The sequence below is a fragment of the Carcharodon carcharias genome, chromosome 15 (assembly GCF_017639515.1).
Source record: "Carcharodon carcharias isolate sCarCar2 chromosome 15, sCarCar2.pri, whole genome shotgun sequence".
Lineage (NCBI taxonomy): Eukaryota > Metazoa > Chordata > Chondrichthyes > Lamniformes > Lamnidae > Carcharodon > Carcharodon carcharias.
In genome coordinates this window covers 80,948,346-80,972,666 of record NC_054481.1, presented here as the reverse complement: position 1 = coordinate 80,972,666, position 24,321 = coordinate 80,948,346, and the positions used below count along the sequence as shown (strand labels likewise).

Sequence of the window (24,321 nt, the reverse complement as noted above, 5' to 3'; positions counted from 1 at the left end):
ATTTACATAAATCTCTAGAAGAGCACCCCAAGTTATTACGAAGTTTGGAAGTCACAAATTTGATTTGTGATCTTTTAATTCCAAATCATAATTCATGCTGATTGCACTGATGGCAATAATATATGAACTGTAAAATAATTTAATTTGAGCGTTTAATATTCTTTCAATTACTTCCACAAGCTGCATTTTTAATCTAGAGATAAAAATTAAAGCTAAATTTGATTAATAAAACATAATTTACTCTTAACCCTATAACTTAAAACTGCAGAAAATATCGATGCTTTCTAACCTAATTAAAGAAATGTACAATTCTTTATTTGATTAGTGCTAATAACAGAATCTTAAATATGCCAATATGTATCAAAAGCGAGTCACAGCCTTAAAACACCCTGTTGGGTTCAAACTTTGCTCTAATCTACAATACATACCGTAAGTTTTAAATTTAATTGAAGGTCTATTTGAATACCTTTTGTAGACTTTTAACATTTGTGCCTTAATATAGCACAAAAAGACACCAATCTTTCCATTTTATGTTGTACATATTAGTACTTCAAATAAGGATAAACAACATCTTAGTCTATTGCTGTTATTGGTTGTGCACAAGTAAAATAAGGATAAAGCTTAATACTCCACTGCATTAATCTCCTGCTGTTCTACATTCTACTGATTTATATATCCTGTCAACAGGCTGAACTTCGAAGCATTGTGAGACATGCTATTACCTATTCCATAGTAAGCAAAACAAGCATCAAAATTCTCATTACTCCATTTCATTTATCTATAGTGTCAGTTACGTTTTTAAAATTACAGGATTTTTGCCACCCCCCCTCCCCATCTGATGTTTTCATTCACGTTTAAAAACCCATATATTTTTCTTAACTGCTAAATCTTATATGAAATGAACGTTTACCTTCTAAAATACATCTTATTCCAATCTGTACAAAAGTAGAAGAAACACATAATCAACTTACATTGAGGCTTCTATTATAATTCCAAATCTTGACTTTAGAAATATCAATGCCACATGACTTGTTTGGGCTACGCACAACAAAATATAATTGAATCGGTGGGTGGAAAGGGCATGTCCACATGTGACGTTCTTTTGTGGTCTAAGGTAAGAGGAAAGGTTAGATCTTAATAACCTGGAGTTAAGCTTTCCTTGATGATCATAGAGGAAGAAACAGAATGTTTTTAAAATCAATATAATTAAAGCAGAAGCACAGAAATTAAGCAATGTAAACTAATGTAGATTGCCAACAAGCAATTGTTTCAACAGTAAATTGCTGTATTAAGAATATTGAAATAATGAACATCTTACTTCAATCATTCAACTATCCACTTGTCTTATCAGCATTTATACTTAAAAGAAAGACAACGACATTCCTCAGCTCTCACATCCTTTTAAACCCTTATTTAAACCTGCCTCCTGGGCCAAGCTTTTAATCCCTCTTTTAATATCTTCTCCTTTGGATGGTGCAAGGTTCAGCAAATATTTGTAACAAATTAAATGTAGACTTTCAAGAGTGATGCCATCTCATAGAATGTGTTTGCCTGTTTGTATCTTATGTTGATGTTATTTTAAAAACAATGAATTAAGACACAATATTATATTTTACTGTTAATAGATGGCAGACTAGGGTAGCAGGCTCATTTGAGACCACTTGCGAGTCATCCCAGATTCAGTTGAGGCCTCCATGCTCAGGGTTACGAGCCATAGCCAATGGCAGCACCAACAAAGTTTTGGTTGTGATGATGGAAGAGTTAGAGCCTGGAGGGACAATGCCTACTCACAAGAGAAGGATCCTTCAGTAAGAAGTCTTGTATTTCCTTTAAGTACATATGAGGAAGGCAACAGGAAACCACTTCATATATTCTTATCTTAATCATATTGCTCAATGAAGTTGAAAATGGGAGGCTATGAGTAACTGTATAGGAAAGTGCAGGACCATGAGACACGGAGAAATGAACAGAGGACCTGCCCTTAGGCTGATCATCACCTCACAGATAACAGACATCTGTGAAGCATAAATCAAAAGCATATTCAATAATCTTAAATAGAAATATTCTAATTGATATACAGTATGGTCAAGTCATGCATGCCAAAGCCATGTGCTGTCAGCCCTCCTGAATCTTCTACAGAAGGCATAGGAATACTCTTTCTAATTCACATCTTGTTTATTTTTGTTATTGAAAGACTAAATACATTGAAAACCACGAGAATGCATAAAGAGAGGCGGAGTGAAACTATTTCTCATGGAGGTTGGCATGTTATTGATGTGAATAAGCTGGTAGACACAGAGCGGCCAGCTATTTAAAGTCATCTTTATGTCCCCTTTAATTTAATCTACGGGTTGTTAATAGGTAATTCCAGTTAGTGAGGGGAAAACAATTCCAATATTTCATTTCCACTAGAAAAGTCCAATTTGGCATCCAGAGATTTTTCACTAATTTATCAATGTGGGTCAAAAAACAGTTATTTATTTCTATGTAAACAAGGTAATTGATTTATATGGCATTGTTACAAAGCAATTTGCTCACAGTAGACCTTCCATTTTAGAGATCAACTTTGCTTACCTTTGTCTTTCCATTCACTAAAGAATTCAAGTTTCCAGGACAGTGAGCATTTCTGATATCAACGTCATGAGGGGAAACAAAAATCTTCTTATGTTTTAGATCAAAAAACTGTACTTCTGTTAAGCCCACTTTTTCATTGTTGCCCCAGTTCGACAAAATTTCCATCGAAACATAAACTGTGTCTTTAACTGATATACTGCTTGATGTGCCAACACTATGCTGGGTCTATCAAAAATAAAAGTTGCACATTGTTCACCAATAAAAATTTAAAGTATTGTTACTGCACCATACTTTGTATTTATAATTTTTCTTTATACATTAAAACATAAAGCTTGCTTTTGTTTGGATTACTGCAAACCTGGAATCTAGAGCAACAGCGGCTAACATCCACTTTTCTTTTATTATAATGTTTAATTCTTGGTCTCGAGGCTGACACTTCAGTGCAATTCTGAGGGAGTACTGCATTATTGGAAGTGTTGCCATTCAGATGATTGGGCAGAGGGGGCCTCGGTTTGACTATTCAGGTGGACGCAGAAGATTCCCTAGCGTTATTCAAAGAGGAGCAGGGCTGTTCATCTGATATTCAGGTACCACATGTACTTTTCAACCAATACCAGAACAGCCAAACTAACTGGTCAAACATTGCAGATTGTAGAAGCTTGCTGTATGCAAAGTGACTGCTATGATGCCCACAAAACAACAGCGAACACTTCAAAAGGTAATTCATCGGCTGGGAAGTGTTTTGCATGTCCAAAGGATGTGAAAGCTTATATAATAACGAAAGCCCTTTTCTATTCATACATATATATTTCTTTACAAAATACATTAAGTATTCATTGATTCAGTTTGCTGTTGTTTAGTTTAAAATGTTAACTGCAATAAAGGTGTTGGCACTAAAAGGACTGCCCTCTTGTTTTGTTTAAATTCTAACAAACATTCTCCATAAATCACTGCAGAAATCTCAGACTTGGCAACATTAAATTAAATATTTCCTTTTTAAGGCGTTTAGTCTAAAGGATTCCATTGTCATCTTTGCCACTTTCATGCAACAAGGGCCTACACCATCTTGCAGTGACAGTTTTAGTCAGGCATTTCCTGGAGAAAGGACAGTATAGTTCAAACTCCTGTATCTAGCTTGTATCTCTAAGTTACGTAGGGAATCACATGTCAAAGGCATCATAATATCTGTCTGGTTCAATTAATCATTATCTGAGTTCACATATTTTCTGGTTAAGAGATGAACCAATAAAAATCCATTACCACTCATTAGGCACGCAAGATAATCTTCTAATTAATAATCATGAAACCAATTAATTCATTTAAACTAACTTTCCCTCAAAGATTCAGAGCAGCAATTAGCACAAATCCAAACAGACACCTGAACAAATTCTCCAAGTGCTCTGAGTGAGTATCTTGAGGTAGAATCTTCTCACTTTAGACCCTACAGGAACAGCAGGACCATTTTCAGGCCAGAAACATGACTCATTGATTTGCATGCCCAATCGTTGCTCCTGTTCCAGAGAAAACTAATAAACAGCCCACCTCTGGGTTCCCCACCAATCAGGGAGGTTGGGTTGGATTACATGCCCAAAGCAGCGATGAAGGATCTATATTTAAAGAGGCCCTGGCAGGACTTGCAATGGCAGCACTGTCTGGAGAACAACAGGTAGTGTGAGGGAGGAAAGAGTTGCAGCACGGATGGAAGATGGCGAAAGGGAGCCACCCAGTTCACAGACCCGTTGCTGCAAGTCAAGTTTCAAGCAGTGAGAATGGTAGAAGGCCAGCTAGATTCACCAAACAGGCTCACTTCAAGTTGCTGAGCCTGTCAGTAGCCAGATTGTAGTGTTCAGGGCCTAGGCCCGGTTTCGGAGAAAGTTCAATGATTTGGTGAGGTCCGGCCAGGTGAGTGTCCTGCAACTTCCAGCTGGCAACCATCACTCACCTCCCTAGTATTCTCCTGCAAATACAGCTTGCCGTCACATGTATTTCTTTCTCTCCAGCCTTCTCTTCAGGTCTCCTTCTCAACAGATAGCATTCACATTCAATATATTGTCGTCACTCCCATTCCCCAGTCACCCTCCTTAAGTATTAATTAGTTAACTATTCACACACCTAACGCTGTACCTTTTGCCAATGCAGGAAAAAGGAGCCCACAGCTCCGGGCAGAGAGGGGGCAGAGAGGGAGCTGCTGCCATGGAAACCCTGACCTTGTTGGAGGAGTGTGTCCTGGAAATCAGCAGGATAGCACCAATACAGGGTGCTGCTGATGAGAGAAATGGGGGTGACCCAGAGACAGACCTAGTTACAGCATGAGTTACCAAACTGACACATGATACTGAAGTGTCACTCATGTTAAAAATGTGTCATCAACACATTAAATGCTAAGATCTGTACTATGCTAACTTGGAACCCTATTTACCCTGGGTTCAGCACTAACTCCCATCTTTCATCTCCTACCCGTGCATCACAGGTACTGAAGGAGATGAGAGAAGAGGCAGTGCAGCCCTCCGAGAAGGAGCAACACTCTGAGAATGCATCATCACCACATGAATCCTATGCGCCCTCAACCATCACAGATACGCAGACCTTGGTGGGTCAGGCTTCTCAGTCAGATCAAATAGCACGTAACGAGGAGCACATCACATGAGCAGGGGCAGGTGATGGATACAGGGACAGCAGAGGAGAATTTGCACTGGTGACCACCTCCATTGAAAGAGTGGCCAACCTCATGGAACATGCAGGCCGAGTGCATGCTGGCCCTGACCAATAGCCTGCATGTTCTGGCTACCAGTTTGCACAGCATCAATCAAAGCATTGCACTGATGGCTGAACTCCACACCTGCTTGCAGCCAAGTGCTCTCCCATTCTCAGTTAACAAGGAAGTGCAATTGGGCCCCAGGAGGAAAGATGGAGGAAGGGCTGCTGGCAGTGAGAGCTCTTCTTAAGGTGCCTTCACTTCATGGCCCTTGCTCTCATCCCCAACAGAGCTGCAAACGCTGTGTCCTGCCCCATGTCTGAGTTCCTCCGACAATGGCTCGCTCTATTGTGGCTTTGGTGGTGAATTCGCTCTCTGATACCTCACTATGGTCACCAGCTAGGTCTCGAGAGGGAATCCCTGTCCCCCAGGAACTAACATTGAAGCTCTCTGGTGGAGAGAAGAACTGCAGAACTCAAGGCTGCCTAAAGACGAATGGATTATAGTTGTTCCCTGGATATTTGGCACATACCAGCTGCACATTAAGGAAGTGGAATTTCTTCCAATGACAAAAAACATCTGGCTGTTCTGATAGTGGCTTCATTGCCAGAATGAAACTTCCTGGGCCTGAGTGAAGCAAAGTTGACAGCCCTCTGGGTTTGTCTGGTATCATCCATTTCAAAGTTAATACGATTGGAAACTATCACAAACAAGACATCAGTGACTTGGCAGATGTAGCTGTCTGTTGCAGACTGCAAGATCCTACATATGTTAGCAGCTGAGCCCTGGTACGACCAAGTCATAAATATATTGAGGGCTGTGATATTGTTAGCTACCTGCTCCTCTTGGGCAGTAACTTTTTTCAAAAAGTCTGCAGAGGTCTGTGACTACCTGCCATGAGAGCCTCAGTCTCTTGAGGTACTGTTATTCAGACAGCTCAAGGAAGCTGACCCTTTGCCTACAGACCTAGTGCAAAAGATATTGCCTCCTTGGAGGTACAACCCTGTGCCCATCCCCTCTGTGCTGTCCAGCAAATGTAGCTGTAGAGAAGGTAGCTGCTTCTGCTGAGCTGGTAGATGCTGCACCTCCTCGCAGAGTTCCAATCAACCTCAGAATATGTAGACCCCATGTTACAGGGAAGTTTCAGGCATTAAGATGAGATGATAACCAAGGCACTTGGAATAAGTTGCACAAATTTGCTGTTCCCAATGAGGTCAGTGAATTTAAGCTGAAGGAAATGCTCCCGTCAGCACAAGCCTTTCACTGTGGCTGACCACAGGCTTGCAAGTTTCGCCTTTATATCTTTGTTTCATGGCTGAAAGGATCACACAACAAAATTACAAGTTTTAAGACTCTTACTGTAACACACATAGAAAAGATCCCTCATTTAACAATTAAAACAGCCAAAAATCTTCCTCCACTGTTATACTTTACTCTGTCCCTTAAGTAGGCTCTCTATTCTCCTGGACCCAGTCCAAAGCTCTCGAGAACTTGCTTCCTTTCTTTTCTCTTCTCAGCCGTTTAACTTCCAATCCCCAAAATGGCTTTTATGGTGCAGTTTACCCTGGAGATTCCTGCCTCTAGCTAAAGCTAGGCAAATCTTTCAGTCTAATTTAAATCCTCACAAACCCTACCTCTTCAACCTGAGCGCAAGCTCCCACCCAGATTCTTGCATGGTGGTGAACCACAGACTTGCTGCCTTTATCTCTTAACTCTGTCGAATTTTTCCAAACTGAGGCTATGAGGTTCAGTGATATTTTAAGACCTTGTATGCTGATTCTACAATAGTTTCCTGTGGACTCTCCCCCTTTCAAAGCCCATCTCCAACATGAATCACATAGACCTTGTATCCACGTAGAAATGCCTATTAGCTATCCTTCAGACTTCCAATTCCATTCTTGAAACTAAACAGACAGGGGTTAAAGTGTAACCATTCACAAAACCTGGCATTTCCAACACCTCCTGGAACATTAGAGACCAACAGTCAATCCACTATCAGGACAGATACTTTGGTCATTTTTCACAGGTGTGAACACCTTGTACCGCTTCCCAATAAAACAACCTCGTAATGAACTGGCATTATTCAGCACCAGAGCTGTTGGATAATATCAGTGAGTAGCGTCATCTGTAGCATTAGCAGCAAGGTTAGAAGCCAAAACATAACCTGCCCAAGTCTGATGCTGTGGCCCAGTAATTTCCACTCAAAGTCACGGTCTGATCGATCCCACTTGATACAGCTAAAAACCTGTTGGCATCATCAAACATGCCAAAGTTGTCCTTTGATAAGCTTCCAATGCCAAGTTTGTAGAATCATAGAACAGTACAGCACAATATGTTATTCAATCATCAAGTGTACAGCTCCTTCAAACAGCAATCCAGTTAGTCCCATTCTCTGGTCTTTTCCTATATCTCTGCAATTCTTTCACCTTCAAATATTTATGCAGTTCCTTTGTATCCACCACCCGAACAGGCAGTGAATTCCAAATCCTAACCACTCGTTGCATAAAAAAGCTTTTCCTCATGTCCTCTCTGGCACTTTTACCAATAGTCTTAAATCTGTGCCCTCTATTTATTCAATCTTTCAGCCATTAGAAACATTTCTCTTTATTTACTCTATTGAAACTGTTCATGATTCTTAAATACTTGTCAGATCTCTTCTAAGGAGAAAACCCTAACTTCTCCAGTCTATCCACACAACTGTAATCAGTCATCTGGGAACTACTTAAGTAAATTTGTACCCTCTTCATATCTTTCCTGAAGTGTGGTGCCCAGAAATAGAAACAGAAAATAACGGAAAAGCTCAGCAGGTCTGACAGCATCTGTGGAGAGAGAAACAGAGTTAATGTTTCAAGTTTCAAACTCTGAAGAAGTCATACGGACTCAAAACATCAAGAGTCAAACGGACTCGAAACATTTAGAGTCATATGGACTTGAAACGTTGAGAGTCATATGGGCCTGAAGCGTTAAGCCTGTTTCTCTCTCTGCAGATGCTGAGTTTTTCCAGCATTTTCTGTTTTTACTTCATATTTCCAGCACCTACAGTGTTTTGCTTTTATCTTAGTGTGGTGCCCAGAATTGGACACAAATTTGACCTGGGGATATATTCGCCTGTGCTGAGAAAAACAAACTGATGGTTCCAGGAGGAGTAGATATTGCACGGGACAGGCCAAATAAGGATACTTGGGTATTGTGATGCCTGCAAAATGTTTTAAAAAATGGTGGTGCACTTGTGGTTTTTTGCAGCGAACATGGCTTACTGTATAATAATTCCAGCTGTGAATGAAGGATGCAACTCATCTAAGTATGGATTATCATTGGTTATGGTGAATATAAATAAAGTGTGGGTCAACATATTTTGCCACCACATGTATGAGGGCATGTTGTGGCAAGCTGAAGGCAATTATAACATTTGACAAAGTACGGCCTGTAAATTTGATAATTTAGAACTGTACAGTTAAAATTTGCACCTACAGTTTTGAGTTCAGCTGATCTACACTACAAATTACTCATCGACTGGAATAAAATCTTTCATTGATATGCAGGTGGAGTGACTTAGATTCTAGATTGTAAACTTCAGGGGTCATTGCATAATAATTTGTATGTAAAGAATAGTGTTAAACAATGCAATTAACACTCATCCTATTAACAGAAAACAAATGACTGTAGGGCTAATTATACGATCCAGTGGTGCAATAGGGTTGGTATACAAACCTCCTCAACTGAATAAGTTAATGCTTTGCAGTTACAGAAGGTTTATGTGGATATGGTTTTGGCAGGACTTACAAGTTTTTACTATTAGGAAAACTTAGTTATTGTGATTGTATGATAATAAATTATCTATTTCAATGGGAAAGATTTTAAGATCATTCACCTCAGTAGTTAGAGCATTTCTTGCCTGCAAAGCACAGCTGGTTGATTTGTCATTGGAAGGCAATTCAATTTTCTCCAACACTTTCAGGAGCTTCTTTTGTTGACTGTAAAGCACACAGGTGGCAAAAAAAAAAATAAAAAGTTAAAATCCATATATAGTAACGTACTCCACAATCATTGTATATCATTTTACACTTCTGCTACCACACTTTTAAAGCTGTTATACAAAATCAAAGGACCAAAGTTAGGTTTACAACATGATTCGAAGGACGGCCCGTGTGGCCAAAAAAAAGTCATTTATTTATTAAATCTCAAAATATGTAGCATTTATAGTGGCAACAAGAGCTTAACAAGCAGCTTTCCCGGTCTACCTACCGATTGCACATTGAAATGCTTTTCCATTGTCCTCAACCATGTGAAACTTCTAAATGTTGATGTTCAGAGATATTTAGATATATTTATATAAGGAACACAAAGTTAGCATGCAGTTACAGCAAGCAACTAGGAAGGCAAATAGCATGTTGGCCTTTATTGCAAGGGATTGGAATACAAGAATAAAGAAGCCTTGCTACAGTTGTACAGGGCTTTGTCAAGATCACACCTAGAACACCGTGCACAATTTTAGTCTTCACATTTGAGGAAGGATATACTTGTATTGGGGGCAGTACAGCAAAGGTTCACTAGATTGGTTCCTGGGTTGAGAGGATTGTCCTCTGATGAAAGGCTCAGCAAATTGGGCCCATACTCTTTAGAGTTAAGAAAAACAAGAGGTAAGTTCATTGAAACATTCAAGATTCCGAAGAGGCTTGCTAGGGTAAACACAAAGGTTGTTTCCCTTGGCTGGGGAATCTAGAACATGGGGTACATTCTCCAGATACTGGGTTGATCAATTAAGACTGAGACCAGGAAAAATTTCTTCACTCAGAAGGTTATGAGTCTTTGGATTTGTCTATCCTAGAGAGTTGTAAATGTTCCATTGTTGCATATATCCAGACTGAGATAGAGAGAGTTTTGACCTCTCCGGGAATCAAGGTATGTGGGGAGTGAGCATGAAAGCAGAGTTGAGGCAGAAGATCAGCCGTGATAGTATTGAATGGCGGAGCAGGTTCACAGGGCCAAATAGTCTACCCCTGCTTCTATTTCATATGCTCTTATTCAATGGTAGCATTAAACAAATTTGGGTGACCACTGAGGCCATTAAAATCACTGTACTAAATATTATTGCTACAAAGCATTAGTAAAATAGATTACTACAATTATGAATCTGTTAGGATGATATGATCCCCATGGTGGAACAGTAAACTAGAGTAACTAAATTTACGGAATGACACATTGCCCTACCGAAATAAGAAATTACCAACAAGGTTTCACATTTTGTAACTTTTATGTTAACATGAATTAGAACCAATGAAAATTACACATGAATTACCAGGCAAAAGATGCTTCAAATAAAATAAGATAAATTTCACTTTAAACAGTCAATACAACAAAGATAGATCTTATGCAACCACAAACACCCTCATCATTTCCTGCAGACATCTGGCACTGTGTAGCCACCAAGTTCCACAATACGCTATTCTTTATTTAGGCAGGACTGGTCAGGGGGCCCATCCGACAGATATGATTATCATCAGCAAGGCACACATCTAAAGATCTTCCTCTCTCCCTTGCGTCAAGACAGTGATAGCGTAACTTTCCAACCGACCTACCAATATCACCCTAGTTCACGGTTTGGTCACTTCTGGGAAAACATCCAGCTTTTTAGCTTCGCTGAGCTATTCACACAGCTTTCCAGGTTTTGGATCTTTTTAACCAGTTCACACAATACCTCCAAAAGCTTGTCTCCTTTTCTGCCAAACAGAAAAACTGATCTCTTCCTAAGAGTGATTTGCTGCTGTTTCTCACAAGAATTCTGTGTTCCAATTTCTGTTTCTGTCTGCTTTCTCTTTGTTTCTGTATCAGTGCATTGATTACCTTCCATAGAACCATAGAAAAATTACAGCACAGAAGGAGGCCATTCAGCCCATCTTATCTATGCCAGCCCGAGGACACCCAGATGCCCTTTCTAATCCCACCTTCCTGCACCCGGACCATAGCCCTGCAGCTTACAGCACTTTAGGTGCAGATCCAGGTACTTTTTAAAGGAGTTTAAAGCCTCTACCATGAACTTGGGCAGTGAATTCCAAACACCCACTACCCACTGCATAAAATAGTTCTTCCTCATGTCCCCCCTACACCTTCTGCCACTTATCTTGAATCTATGTTCCCTAGTTCTAGAATTCTCCACCAAGGGAAACAATTTTATCCTGTCCACTCTATCTATTCCCCTCATAATTTTGTACACTTCAGTCAAGTCACCTCTCAGCCTTCTTTGTTCAAAGGAAAATGACCCCAAGCTATCCAATCTCTCCTCATAGCTACACTTTTCTAACCCTGACAACATTCTTGTAAACCTCCTCTGCACTCTCTCCAGAGCTATTACATCCTTCCTGTAATGTGGTGACCAGAACTGCACACAATACTCCAGTTGTGGCCTCACCAGTGTTTTATACAATTCCAACATTATATCCTTACTTTTATATTCTATACCTCTACCAATGAAGGAGAGCATTCCATATGCCTTCTTTACAACCTTGTCTACATGAACTGCTGCCTTCAGGGACCTGTGTACTTGTTACGCCAACATCTCTCACTTCAACTACCCCTCTTAATATATTCTCATTTATTGTGTAATCCCTGTAACTGTTTGACCTCCCTAAATGTATGACCTTACACTTCTCTATGTTAAAATCCATCTGTCACTTTACCACCCACTCCATCTATATAGTTTTGGAGATTAGGGCTATCCTCTGCACTATCCACTACTTGACCAATCTTTGTGTCATCTGCAAATTTCCCAATCGTGCCCCCAACGTTCATGTCCAAATCGTTATTATATATAGCAAGGGTCCCAACACCGAGCCCTGTGGAACGCCACTTGAGACAACTTTCCATTCGCAAGGGCATCCATCGACCATTACCCTTTGTTTCCTGTTACAAAGCCAACCTTTTATCCAGTTTGCCACATTACCCTGAATCCCATGGGATCTTACTTTCCTGACCAATCTGCCATGTGGGACCTTGTCAAATGCCTACACAACATCCACTGCACTACCTTCATCAATCCTTCTTGTCACTTCCTCAAAGAATTCAATCACATTTGTGAGGCAAGACCTTCCTTTAACAAATCCATGCTGACCATCCCTGACTAGTCCATGCCTTTCCACATGACAGTTAATCCTATCTCTCAGGATTGATTCTACTAATTTGCTCACCACCGATGTAAGATTAACTGGCCTGTAATTGTTTGGCATTTCCTTTGATCCCTTTTTAAACAGCCCTCCAGCTACTCTGCTTATAGCTTTGCTGTGTTTGCCAGCCACATGGTTTCTTTCTTAACTTCCTTCCAGGCTAAGGTCACTTGATCACATGGACTAGTATTTAATTTTCAAAATTACAATTGACCCCTTAACAATTAATGCAAACGCTTAAAAGTTCTTTTTAAACATCTTAAAAACAATCTCAGATTCCACAGGCCTTTTAAAGAAATTACAAATTTTCTTTACTGTACTGCTTCATGGTCAAAGGTCATCACAAAGAGTAACTCTGATCAAAGCAAATTTAGCCACTTACTGAATGTATTTCTTTCATTCAAATGTGATTCTTAGAGTTACTGGGGTAAATTTTTTGATCAGCTGCACAAGTTTTCAGAAGCAAAAATTTCTTCCACCCAACTGTGGATGTTTCCTGCTGCAGCATTATTAATATCACAGAACACATGTAGAATATTTAATTCAATACTTGATGCAATTTGTTGAGTGATGGAATTTTTACTGTTTTAATAACTTTTCACAGGACAATAATTTACTCATTACTGCAAAAGACAAGGCTGAAGCATTTGCACACATCTTAAGTCAGAAGTGCCGAGTGGGTGATCCATCTAGGCCTCCTCCTGAGCTCCCCAGCATCACAGGTGCCAATCTTCAGCCAATTCAATTCAGTTCACGTGACATCAAGAAATGGCTGAAGGCACTAGATGCTGCAAGGGCTGTGGGCCCTGACAACACTCCGACAATAGTACTGAAGAGTTGTGCTCCAGAACTACCCATTCCCCTAGTCAAGCACAGCTACAACACTGGCATCTTTCTGGCAATGTGGAAAATTGCCCAGGTATGATCTGTCCACAAAAAACAGAACAAATCCAACTCAGCCAATTACCACCCCATTGGTCTATACTTGATCGTCAGCAAGTGATGAAGAGTGTCGTCGAAAGTGCTATCAAGTGGCACTTACTCAGCAATAATCTGCTCACTGACACTCAGTTTGGGTTCTGTAAGGGTCACGCAGCTCCTGACCTCATTACAGCCCTGGTCCAGACATGGTCAAAAGAGCTGAGCTTGAGGAGAGGTGAGACTGACAGCCCTTGACATCAAGGCAACATTTGACAGTGTGGGATCAAGGAACCCTAGCATAGCAAAACTGAAGTCAATGGGAATCAAGGGAAAACTCTCCAGACACAAAGAAAGATGGTTGTGGTTGTTGGAGACCAATCATCTCAGTCCCAGCATATGGCTGTGAGGGTTCCTCTGGGTAGTGTCCTAGGTCAAACTATCTTCAGCTGCTTCATCAATGACCTTCCGTCCGTCACAAGATCAGAAATGGGGATGTTTGCTGATGATTGCACAATGTTCAGTATCATTTGCAACTCCTCAGATACTGAAGCAGCCCGTGTCCAAATGCAGCAAGACCTGGACAATATTCAGGCTTGAGCTGTTAAGTGGCAAACAAAATTCACACCACCCAAGCATTAGATAATGACCATCTCCAACAGGAGAGAATCTAACCATCCTCCCTTGGCATTCAATGGCATTACCATCAAAATCCTGGTGGTTACCATTGACCAGAAACTGAACTGGATCAGCCATATAAATACTATGCCCACAACAGCAGATCAGAGGCTGGGAATTCTGCAGCAGGTAACTCATCTCTTGACTCCCAAAGCCTGTCCACCATCTACAAGGCATAAGTCAGGAGCATGATGGAATACTCTCTGCTCACCTGAATGAGTCCAGCTCCAACAAAACTCAAGAAGCTTGACACCATCTAGGACAAAGCAGCCCGCTTGATTGGCACCCCATCCACCACCTTGAACATTCACTCCCTCCACCAATGACGCAGTGAAGTAGCAGCAGTGTGTACCATCTACAAGATGCACTGCAGGAATTCACCAAGATTCCTTAGACAGCACCTTCCAAACCCGCGACCTCTACCATCTAGAAGGACAAGGGTAGCAGTTTAATGGGAGCACCGCCACTTGCAAGTTCCCCTCCAAGTCTCATACAATCCTGGTTTGGAATTATATCGCTGTTCCTTCACTGTCACTGGGTCAAAATGCTGGAACTGCCTTTCTGACAGCACTCTGGGTGTACCTACACCATATGGATTGCAAAGGTACAAGAAGGCTGCTCAGCATCACCTTTTCAAGTGAAGGTAAGGATGGACATAACCAGCAACGCCCATAACCCTTGAAAGAATAAAAAAAATACTAAGTTTAAATAAACCTTCCGAAAAACAGACCATCATTGTTCAAAAATTCATTAAAATGTGGACAGGGAGTGAAGTATTCACAGGATTCCAGCAGAACAGAAATATATGAAAGGAGGCAGGTAAGAAAGTGTTTTTCCAATATCAGCTTTGCAGGACCTCATGGAGCTACAAGGTCTCTGGGTGAAAATTGTACAGTCTTGTGGCAGATTGGGGTAAACTAATGACAAGGGTTTGTTTGGGTGAGCCTCAAATACACTATTTCAAGGTGGGCATGATGCAAGATACAAGGCAGTACGCAGGAGAAACCAGCAGCAAAAGAGACAAATTACTGGGCCCATGGACCCTGAATTTGGGAAACGAGGCAATGCGTGGTGAGTTTGAGATTTGCTTTTACACTCTCATCCTTCAGCTCTAACTAATTTTGCACTGCAAACTACTGGAAGTACGAGTTGATAAGGGAATCAGCAGGGCATCTGAGACCTTGCTGAATGATGGGACCAATAGTTTAGCTGCTTAGTCAATGAACTTTAAGAATAGAGTAAATTACAGTCAAAGTAGATATAGTAAGATAAAAAAATATTGGATTAAGAGAGGAAAATAAAAGAAAAGGGTAAAATAACTTTAAAAACCTTTGGAAGCTGACAGGAGTTAGACTTGAACTTCAACTGTTCCCTTTCCGGCCTTTGTGGTTGACTGGTGTTACATGAATATGAGGAAAGGCTGAGCAGGTTTGGTCCAATGCTCATGGGAGTTAAGAAGAAATGATCTTTTGAAGATTCTGAGGTGGGTTTTAAAGGGTAAATGCTGAGAGGATGTTTCTCCTTATCTGGGTATCTAGAACTAGGGGGTTACAGTTTAAAAATAAGGGATCGCCCATTTAAGACAGAGATAAGGAGGAATTTCTTCTCAGGGTTGTTAGTTTGTCAGGGTTGTTAGCAAGGTTATTTCTGTTCTTTTGGAATTCTCTTCCACAGACAGCAGTGGAGATTGGGTTATTGAATATATTCAAGGCTGAGCTAGTCAGATTTTTTTGATCCACGAGAGAGTCAACGGTTTTGGGAGCAGGTAGGAAAGTGGAGTTAAGGCCACAATCAGATCAACCACAATCTTATTTAATGGTGGAGCAGATTTCATGGGTTGAATAGCCTACTCCTGCTCCTATTTCTTATGATCTTATGAGTCCTTATATTGTGAAATACCAGCCCTAACTAAAGTGAGTTTAAAGTGAGTTTAATTCATACTTATGCAACTCCAACAATTTCTTGAAACTCTGGGGGAGGTCAAATCTCATTTTTGTACGGCTAATGGCGGAGCAGCATAAATCAGCCAGCAATATGTGCCGATTCACAAATCAGAGCATAGCCTTTCCTAAACACAAATTGCTGGATTGTTATGCACATCATTAACATGCTGTGCCATAAACTCAATGTTATCTCATGACAAATTTTAATCCATTATGGCAACCAAATTCACAAGCCCTGGCACATGCACCAAGCTATGACCATTGGAAACTGGTTCTGGTGGATCTTCTAGATCAACGTAAAGCTAGTCGTAGATTTGTATGAAATGCTGCAAGGAAATGTGCAGCCAACTTGCACTGTAGGGGCAGCAGTACCAGTGACACACAAGGTTATTTCCGCTCTCAACTACTTTGCCCCACCATCTCCAAATGTACTGCACGAGGGAGGGGCCAGAGTGCCTAACAGGTAATCCCCTTCATATCCATCTCATGCTTCAGGATCTCCATTTGCCATCATCAGACAGGTGGTTCAGGCTGTCAGGTATTCTGCTCCTCTATCAATTTCCCACTATTTTCTATATTTTCATTTGGACTATTTTTACATTCAAACAGATATCATGTAGGTGCCATTAACTTATTTTTGACTAATTCTGTTTCCTGCCTCCACACTTTTTTGTCAGCCAGAATTTTTGTCCAACAAACCACCTTTGGGAAGATGAAAAATAGGAAGGAAATAGCTTTTCTGAAAGACTAACACTCCCTTAACTGTTCCACACTAAACCCAATAGAGCTCGTCATGTGAGGGCCATCCTGAGAAAATGTTGGAATACTGGCAAGCAATGGATCACAGCGTGGATTCTTCACTGTTCCTGTTGCCCTGAGGAGAATCAACACTAATATTTATTTACACTTATATTAAGTTGTACCCTCTGTTAGCAGGAGCATACACCGATATCTGTGTATATCATACTTGATTAATATTACGCACATTTTTGGGTTCAATGAAAACGTAGACAAAATATTTCCAAAATGCCAGGTAATTTACCAATGGTAAAAACCAGATAATTTGGGTTGGAAAAAATAAATGTCCATTTTAACCATTAAAACTAATTTCAAATTAACATTAGCAGAGTGAGATTTTATACCTAGTAAGGGGTACTGTTATTGTCAATTATAAGACGTGGAAAATACCTGAAAAATGCTGAAATTTGAAAGAAATTTTAAGGTGGCTATTTTATAATGTGATACTGAATTATACACATTATACTAACTGAAGGGGCTTCCACATAATTTATATTTAATTTACATTAAAGGAATCCTGAGACTAAACAGAAATCAGAGTGAATAGGTAGTTAGATACTGTGAAAATAATACTATATAAAGATTTTCATTCTGTGCAATCTCTCCTGGAAACATTGCAAATTACATGCTGATGAGGTACCTTATATAGTTCAACATCCATCTGGCTTTGTTGATTGCATTAGTTGGACATGTTAATTAACTAAGGCTCCCGAGCCACATTCAGCATCATCCTTGGCACTTTAACATTGATATTGTCCATTTTTTCTTCCTATGTGCAGTAATTAACATTTGTCTGAATTAGATTCCATTCACCATTGTTGCATCCGCTTGTTCCATTGATATGAATAGCCTGAACGTAGTTACAAGGGGCATAATTTCAAAGCTTTCAGGTAATACAAAGCTTGGAAATGTCGTCAGTGAGTGAGTAGGGTCATAACAGACTTCAGGAGAGCATAGACTGGTGAAATAGATGAACAGAGGGCAGGTGAAATTCAATGCACAGAACTGTGAAGTGATGCTTTTCGGAGGACAAATGAGGAGAGACAATATAAATTAAATGGTTTAAATGGTGCAATATGAAAAGTGGTGCAGGAATTAGGGCTGGGGTTGGGGAATATTGGGCTCGGCAATATCAATTTGGTGCCAGTGCTGCTATTTTGGAGCTCCATGTTCCAGTCCAGCCATCTCTCAACCACCCATTGCTGAACATGCACTTAATGGCAGGAATGGCCCCCCATCAGCACTATTTAAAGGGATTATTTATCCTTAGTCTAGAGTTTTTCACCTCTTCTCTGAATGCCCTCTTACTGTTTTGGTACTGAGCATTTGTCAGTTTCATATGTTGTGCCTTTTCCCGGCCCTTCTGTTCAGCCTTTAAACAAGTTTCTGCAATGTCTTGTATTCATCCCAGCAAGCCCCTTCTCCTTTCTGCCTCCAGGAAATTGTCCCTTATCGCAATTTTAATTTTTCTTCAAGTAATTTTGGAACATATTTTAGTATAACAGATGGAATTGAAGAATAAGTGCTTCTCAGAATAGCTGACGAAACACAGTGCTGATACACCCCAGGAAATGCTCAAGTTCATGGGTAAACTAAAGCTTTTAATGAATGCATGCTTAAAATAATGTTTTGAAGAAAAAGATAATGAAATAAAAAATTCTAAATGATTTGACAGCTTTGTGTGAAGCCAGTGTCAGGTTGTACAGAATGATGTGTTTACATATAAATGTGGATGCACGAATTTCTGACTGAAAACTTATCGATATAAAAAATGTCAAAGATGATGGCTGAAATACAAATAGTGCAAATGGAAATGCACACAGGTCTAAGTTTGCAATATCTTAAAGACTTCAAAGTAACGACATTACAGACAAGCAACAAACCCATGAGATTACCTTGGCTCCAAATAGCTGATTCGTTCAATAGCTTCATCGATCATATTATGCTTTACTGATATAGATGAACACTGCAGCGTGCCATTTATTGTTGGTTCTGAAGGCGAAAGCTAAATAACGAAATAGCCAAATAACTGAGACATTACTATTTGAACAAAAAATACTTGATCAAATATTGTAGTTTAAATATACAAAATTCTACATTTCTATCTTACTTTCTTTCAAATTGCTTTTATAACTTTTGAAGATTGGAATACTTTTCCAGGAAACTGAATTGATCACTTTCAAGCCAATTGCAATGTATAGCAGCCTATAAATTGCTTAACCCAAGCCTCAGAATAGGAAGTCCGACTGCACTCACACAGTGTAAAAGTTATCTTATGGCATATTGGGCTTTCAAACTCAAATAGACTTTAGCAGGCTATGGGATACCTGTACAGGATCCCTAATCCTGTTCTGAAATACAATTACTAGGAAACCTGGAAACCACACAACCAATTTCCCTGAGTTAAGATTGCTCCCTTCCTATGAAGGATGCCTGAGATCGGGTTCAGAACTTCACTCCCCAATGTGATAATCTTCTTCGTATTAAATTTAAATTCCAATGTCCACAACCTTTGTGGCTCTTGTGGGCAGAAAGGCATAAAACATTTCTGCTACCTTGCCAAGAAACAAGTCCAGCCCATTCTGTTATCTGCATGTGCTTCAGAATCTCTTACAATTCAGTTTTCTCTTGCTATTGCATACCGTTTGCCAACATATGGGCGTTTTTGTTATTGTTTTCTGCTTTTCTATGCTTCTCTGCACATCTTCATTTTCTTTCTGCATGGCTTGAAAGACAGTAGAAGCAGATAATTCTGGATCCTTCGCCTGGGATATATTCCTTCTTGTGGCAGAAAGCACCCTCTCTTGATGACATTCTTGGGCTAAATAAACAAACAGAAATTGTTACTACTACTGACTACACTGAAACGAAGGTTTAAAAATAGATACACCAAAAATCAATAAAAAAAAATATGGTTAGAGTTATAACAAAGAAGTTTATGTTGAGAAAAAAAATCAGGGTGCAAGATCTAGAATTCGAATGGGAAGTCTAATTAGGATGAATCTTATGAGTTAGAGCACACCTAAAATACTGTGAACAGTTTTGGTCCCCTGATCTAAGGAAAGATATACCGGCATTGGAGGCAGTCCAGAGAAGGTTCATGAGGTTGATCCCGGGAATGGAGGGATTTTCTTATGAGAAGAGGTTGAGTAGGTTGGGCCTGTACACATTGGAGTTTGGAAGAATGAGACGCGACCTTAGTGAAACATATAAGATTCTTAGGGAGCTTGACAGGGTAGATGCTGAGAGGTCGTTTCCCCTTGTTGGAAAGTCTAGGGCCAATCTCAGAGTCAGCAGTCACCCATTCAAGACTGGGGTGAGGAGGAATTTCTTCTCTCAGAGGGCTGTTAATCTGTGGAATTCTTTACCACAGAGGGCTGCAAGGCTGGGTCGTTAAGTATATCCAAGGCTGAGATAGACAGTTTTAATCAGTAAGGGAATCAAAGGTTATGGGGAAAAGACAGAAAGGTGGAGTTGAGGATTAGTAGATCAGCCATGATCTTATTGAATGGCAGAGCAGACTCAATGGGCCGAATGGCCTACTTCTACTCCTGCATCTTACGGTGGATTGTACATTAACAGTGTTTTGCTTTACATTAATTGATTTGAACAGATTGTTGGAAAAGAGAAAGAGAAGTGAGTTACTAGAGTGTGGATTGACCTCTAAAGGCTGGCTTCTAGTTAGGGATTAGGAATACTAGAAATAATGGTCTATTATTACCTACGTCTGCCATCAGTTGGAATTGTCCTTGCACATTCAGTTTTAATGTTTTGCTTGTCATGTTGCTAGGAGTGTGAGCTGATGACTAATGTCACAGTGACAGAAACCTGCTAACTTGTACCTGAGAGAACAGGACGAGCAACTATACACCTCCTTAATCAATTAGTTTGAAGGATTATAAAATTAACAGTGCAATAACAAGGTGTATGTTACAATGGGTGAACTCAATACTAAATCAGGTAAGGAGAGAGAAAGAGGAAAAAAAAGACAGAAAATAAAATAAAATAAATAAATTGCTGGAAATCTCCAACAAATAAAACCTGAAGGAATGCGACTCCACATTTTTGTTAGTTAATTTTCAGTGCTAGCGAAGTTGATTGGCAGTAATTAACATCATTTCATTAAAAGGAAATTTAGCTGAAATGAAACGGACAAGACTTAACTTTTTGTGTCACATTTAGTTTGTACCTACAGTGCAAATGCAACAACTTAACGCTATTAATACATTTCAACTGTGTGGTAAACATAAATGTTGTTTTGTGAGGAATGAACAAGCTAATGGTGCAACATTGCATTTCACATAGCAGCTTTTGGATTTCCGTGTTTAACCTCGCATTTGCCCTAGCATGAAGGTGCTGAATCAATTGTACATAAATAACACCAAGTGACAATAGCCTCGTCATTATGCTAATGACAACTTAAGTGCCTTTCCACTCCAAAGAAAATGGCTGTTGAAGGTACAATCCAAGGAGCTAATTAATCTCCTCTTGGATTCCTTTTTAAAAATTCATTAGCAATAACTTGCATTTATATAGCTCTTCACTAAAGAAAACGTCCCAAGGCACATGACAGGGACATTATAGAACAAAATTTGAGACTGAGCTGAATAAGGAGATAACACAGCTGATGGCTAAATGCTTGGTCAAAAAGGTAGGTTCAAGCAATGTCTTTAAAGGAGGAACTAGAGAAGTTTAGGGAGAGAATTCCAGAGCCTAGAGTCTAGGCAGCTTGAGGCACCAATTGTGAACGTAGATGCCCCAGTGGGTTGTAGGGTTGAAGGAGATGGCAGATAATTAGAGGGATCCATGCCAAGGAAAAATTTGAAAACAAGGATGACAAGTTTAAAATTGATGCAGTGTTTAACTGTTAGCCAGTGTAGGTCACTGAGCAAAGGGGTGAAGAGTGAATTGCATTCGGCGAGCGATAGAACATGGACAGGAGAGATTTGGATGACCTGAAGTTTACAGAGAGTAGAATGTGGGAGGGCGGGCAGGAGTAAGTTACAATAATCAAGTCTGGAGGTAGCAAAGACATGGATGAGTTTTGGAGCAGATGAGCTGAAGCAAGAGTGGAGGTAGGTAATGTTACAGAGGCAAAATAGGAAGTCTTTGTAACGGGAGGGTCTGTGCTTGAAAGCTCATCTTGGGGTCAAATGTGGCGCTAATGAAAACTGGGCTCTTCACTTTTACTTGTGGACGAAAAAATTGGCTAGCAGTGAAAAGAAAAATACCACTCCTATGACCATCCTCTCACTCCAAAAACATAAAAAATGTTCAGCAAGGACAGCTGGATTAGCAGAAATTGGGGAGAACAAAATATGAGAACAGAGTGTTGGGTGCACTGAAGTTTCTAGAAGGTGGGTGATAGAAGAGCAGCCAAGAGAGTTAAGGGCCAAGGTGAATGATGCAATCGACATAGAAGTTGGCTCACTTTCTACTCCACCTGAGATTGAGAAAACTCAGCAACAAGATGTACAAAGCTTAAAACCCAAGCACACTTGAAGATACTCAATAACTGGAGAGTCAATGAGCCACAATTGTAGCTGCTCCAGTACAGCTACAACACTGACATCTCTCAGACAATGTGGGAAATTGCCCAGCTATATCCTGAACACGAAAAAGTCATCTCAGTACCAGGGCATAATTGGAGAAGTTCCTCAGGATAGTGTCCTAGGCCCAACCATCTTCTGCTGCTTCAATTACCTTCCCTCTATTATAAGGTCAGAAGCGGGGATGTTTGCTGACAATTGCACAACGTTCAACACCATTCGCAACTCCTCGGAAAATGAAGCAGTCCATGTTTGCAAGCAGCAAGACCTGAACAACATTCCAGTTTGGGCTGGTAAGTGGCAAGTAACATTCACACCACACAAGTGGACAGCCCAGGCAATAGAAACGTAGGAAATAGGAGGAGTTCGGCCCTGCTCCGCCATTCAATATGGTCATGGCTGATCCTCTATCTCAACGCTTTCTCCCCATGCCTCTTGATTCCTTTAGAGTCCAGAAATCTATTTCCTTCTTAAATATCTTCAGTGACTTGGCCTCCACATCCTTCTGTGGTAGAGAATTCCATAGTTTCACCACTCTGATTGAAGATGTTTCTCTTCATCTCAATCCTAAATGGCTTATCCCATATCCTGAGACTTGTTCTCGGCCCCAGCCAGAGAAAAATTATCCCTGCATCCAGTCGGTACATCCCTGTCAGAATTTTATATGCTTTAATGAGGTCTCCTCTTATTCTTCTAAACTCTAGTGAATACAGGGATAGTTGGCTGTCATGAAGCTATTAATGTATATAATATTATTGGAAAATATATGTTTTTTAAAATAGATGTTTAGTCTGTGGGTGTGTCTTAATTGGATTAAAGTCTGGGTGTTTTGATGTGTACTAGTTTTGAGATGTGAGAGAGGTAGAGTGCATTTGCATTTTTTGAATAGAGCATTCAAGAAGGTGAGTGAAATCTGGCACCTAGCTAGCTGAGACCAAGCAATATGTTTATATTACCAATAAAATTGGTACCATGAAAGGGGTTTTATTGTTCAAAGAGGCTGGTGATTCAATGAGCTGGGCTAGGTATAGCTTTAGCAGTTGTGTGTGGGCGGGGCAGAGGCAATGTAAGAGTAAAGTAGCTGTAAGCCTACAACTGTCTCCACAGGAACCAAAGTGAAAGGAACCTCATTTGGAATTCATAAGGTGAAAATGCTTTGCCTTGTGTCTGGTTAGGTCTATGGGTTGCAGTTGCTTTAATGAAGATTAATTTGAGATAAAATCACCTTCATTGCTTTCCATTAATTTGAGAATTTGTTAAAAGCTATGATAGTAATAATTTTTAGCCATGTGTATATATTTAACTTGTGTAAATTAATAAAATGTTTCATTTAGTTTAATATAAAACTGGTGGTCTGATTCTTGAATTTAGAGTTGCATCTCAAACATATCACTTAAAAATATAGGTTATGACAATTGTTTAAAGTTTCCCTCTGGAATTTTTAAATAACTCAGGTTTACTGAAAGGCTGTCTCATAACATCTGCCCAATCTTTCTTCATACGACAATCTTGCCATTCCAAGAGTCAGTCTGGTGAATCGTTGCTGCATTCCGCCTTTGGCAAGTATATCCTTTCTTAGGTAAGGAGGCCAAAACTGCACACTATACTCCAGGTGTGGTCTCACTAAGGCCCTGTACAGCTGCAGTAAGACATCCTTGCTCCTGTACTCAAGTCCTCTTGAATTAAAGGCCAACATGCCATTTGCTGAGCCTGCATGCTCGCTTTAAGTGATATGACTGCAAGAGAGAATCGAACAAGAGAGAATCTAACTATCCCCTTGACATTTAATAGCTGAATCCCCCCACTATCAACATACTTCTGACCAGAAACTGAACTGGACCAGCCATATAAATACTGTGGATACAAGAGTAGGTCAGAGTTTGGGAGTTCTGCGGCGAGTCACTCACCTCCTGAATCCCCAAAGCCTGTCCACCATCTACAAAGCACAAGTCAGGAGATTGATGGAATACTCTTCACTTGCCTGGATGAATGTGGCTCCAACAACA

General features: G+C 40.1%; 1 protein-coding gene across 11 annotated transcripts in view; it reads right to left on the bottom strand.

The window, feature by feature from the left end:
• Nucleotides 1–24,321, bottom strand: part of LOC121288216 (katanin-interacting protein) — a 145,751-nt gene that overhangs the window by 56,245 nt on the left and 65,185 nt on the right. For all 11 annotated transcript variants that reach the window (XR_005945331.1, XR_005945332.1, XM_041206663.1 and 8 more), the window contains 5 exons: nucleotides 19,409–19,587; nucleotides 18,662–18,771; nucleotides 9,141–9,243; nucleotides 2,575–2,799; nucleotides 972–1,109 (listed from right to left, as the gene is read on the bottom strand). Coding sequence is in view for 9 of the 11 variants with exons in the window: in XM_041206663.1 (XP_041062597.1) it covers nucleotides 972–1,109; nucleotides 2,575–2,799; nucleotides 9,141–9,243; nucleotides 18,662–18,771; nucleotides 19,409–19,587 (755 nt within the window). In the remaining 2 variants the exon portion in view is untranslated. The remainder of the gene's footprint in view (nucleotides 1–971; nucleotides 1,110–2,574; nucleotides 2,800–9,140; nucleotides 9,244–18,661; nucleotides 18,772–19,408; nucleotides 19,588–24,321) is intronic.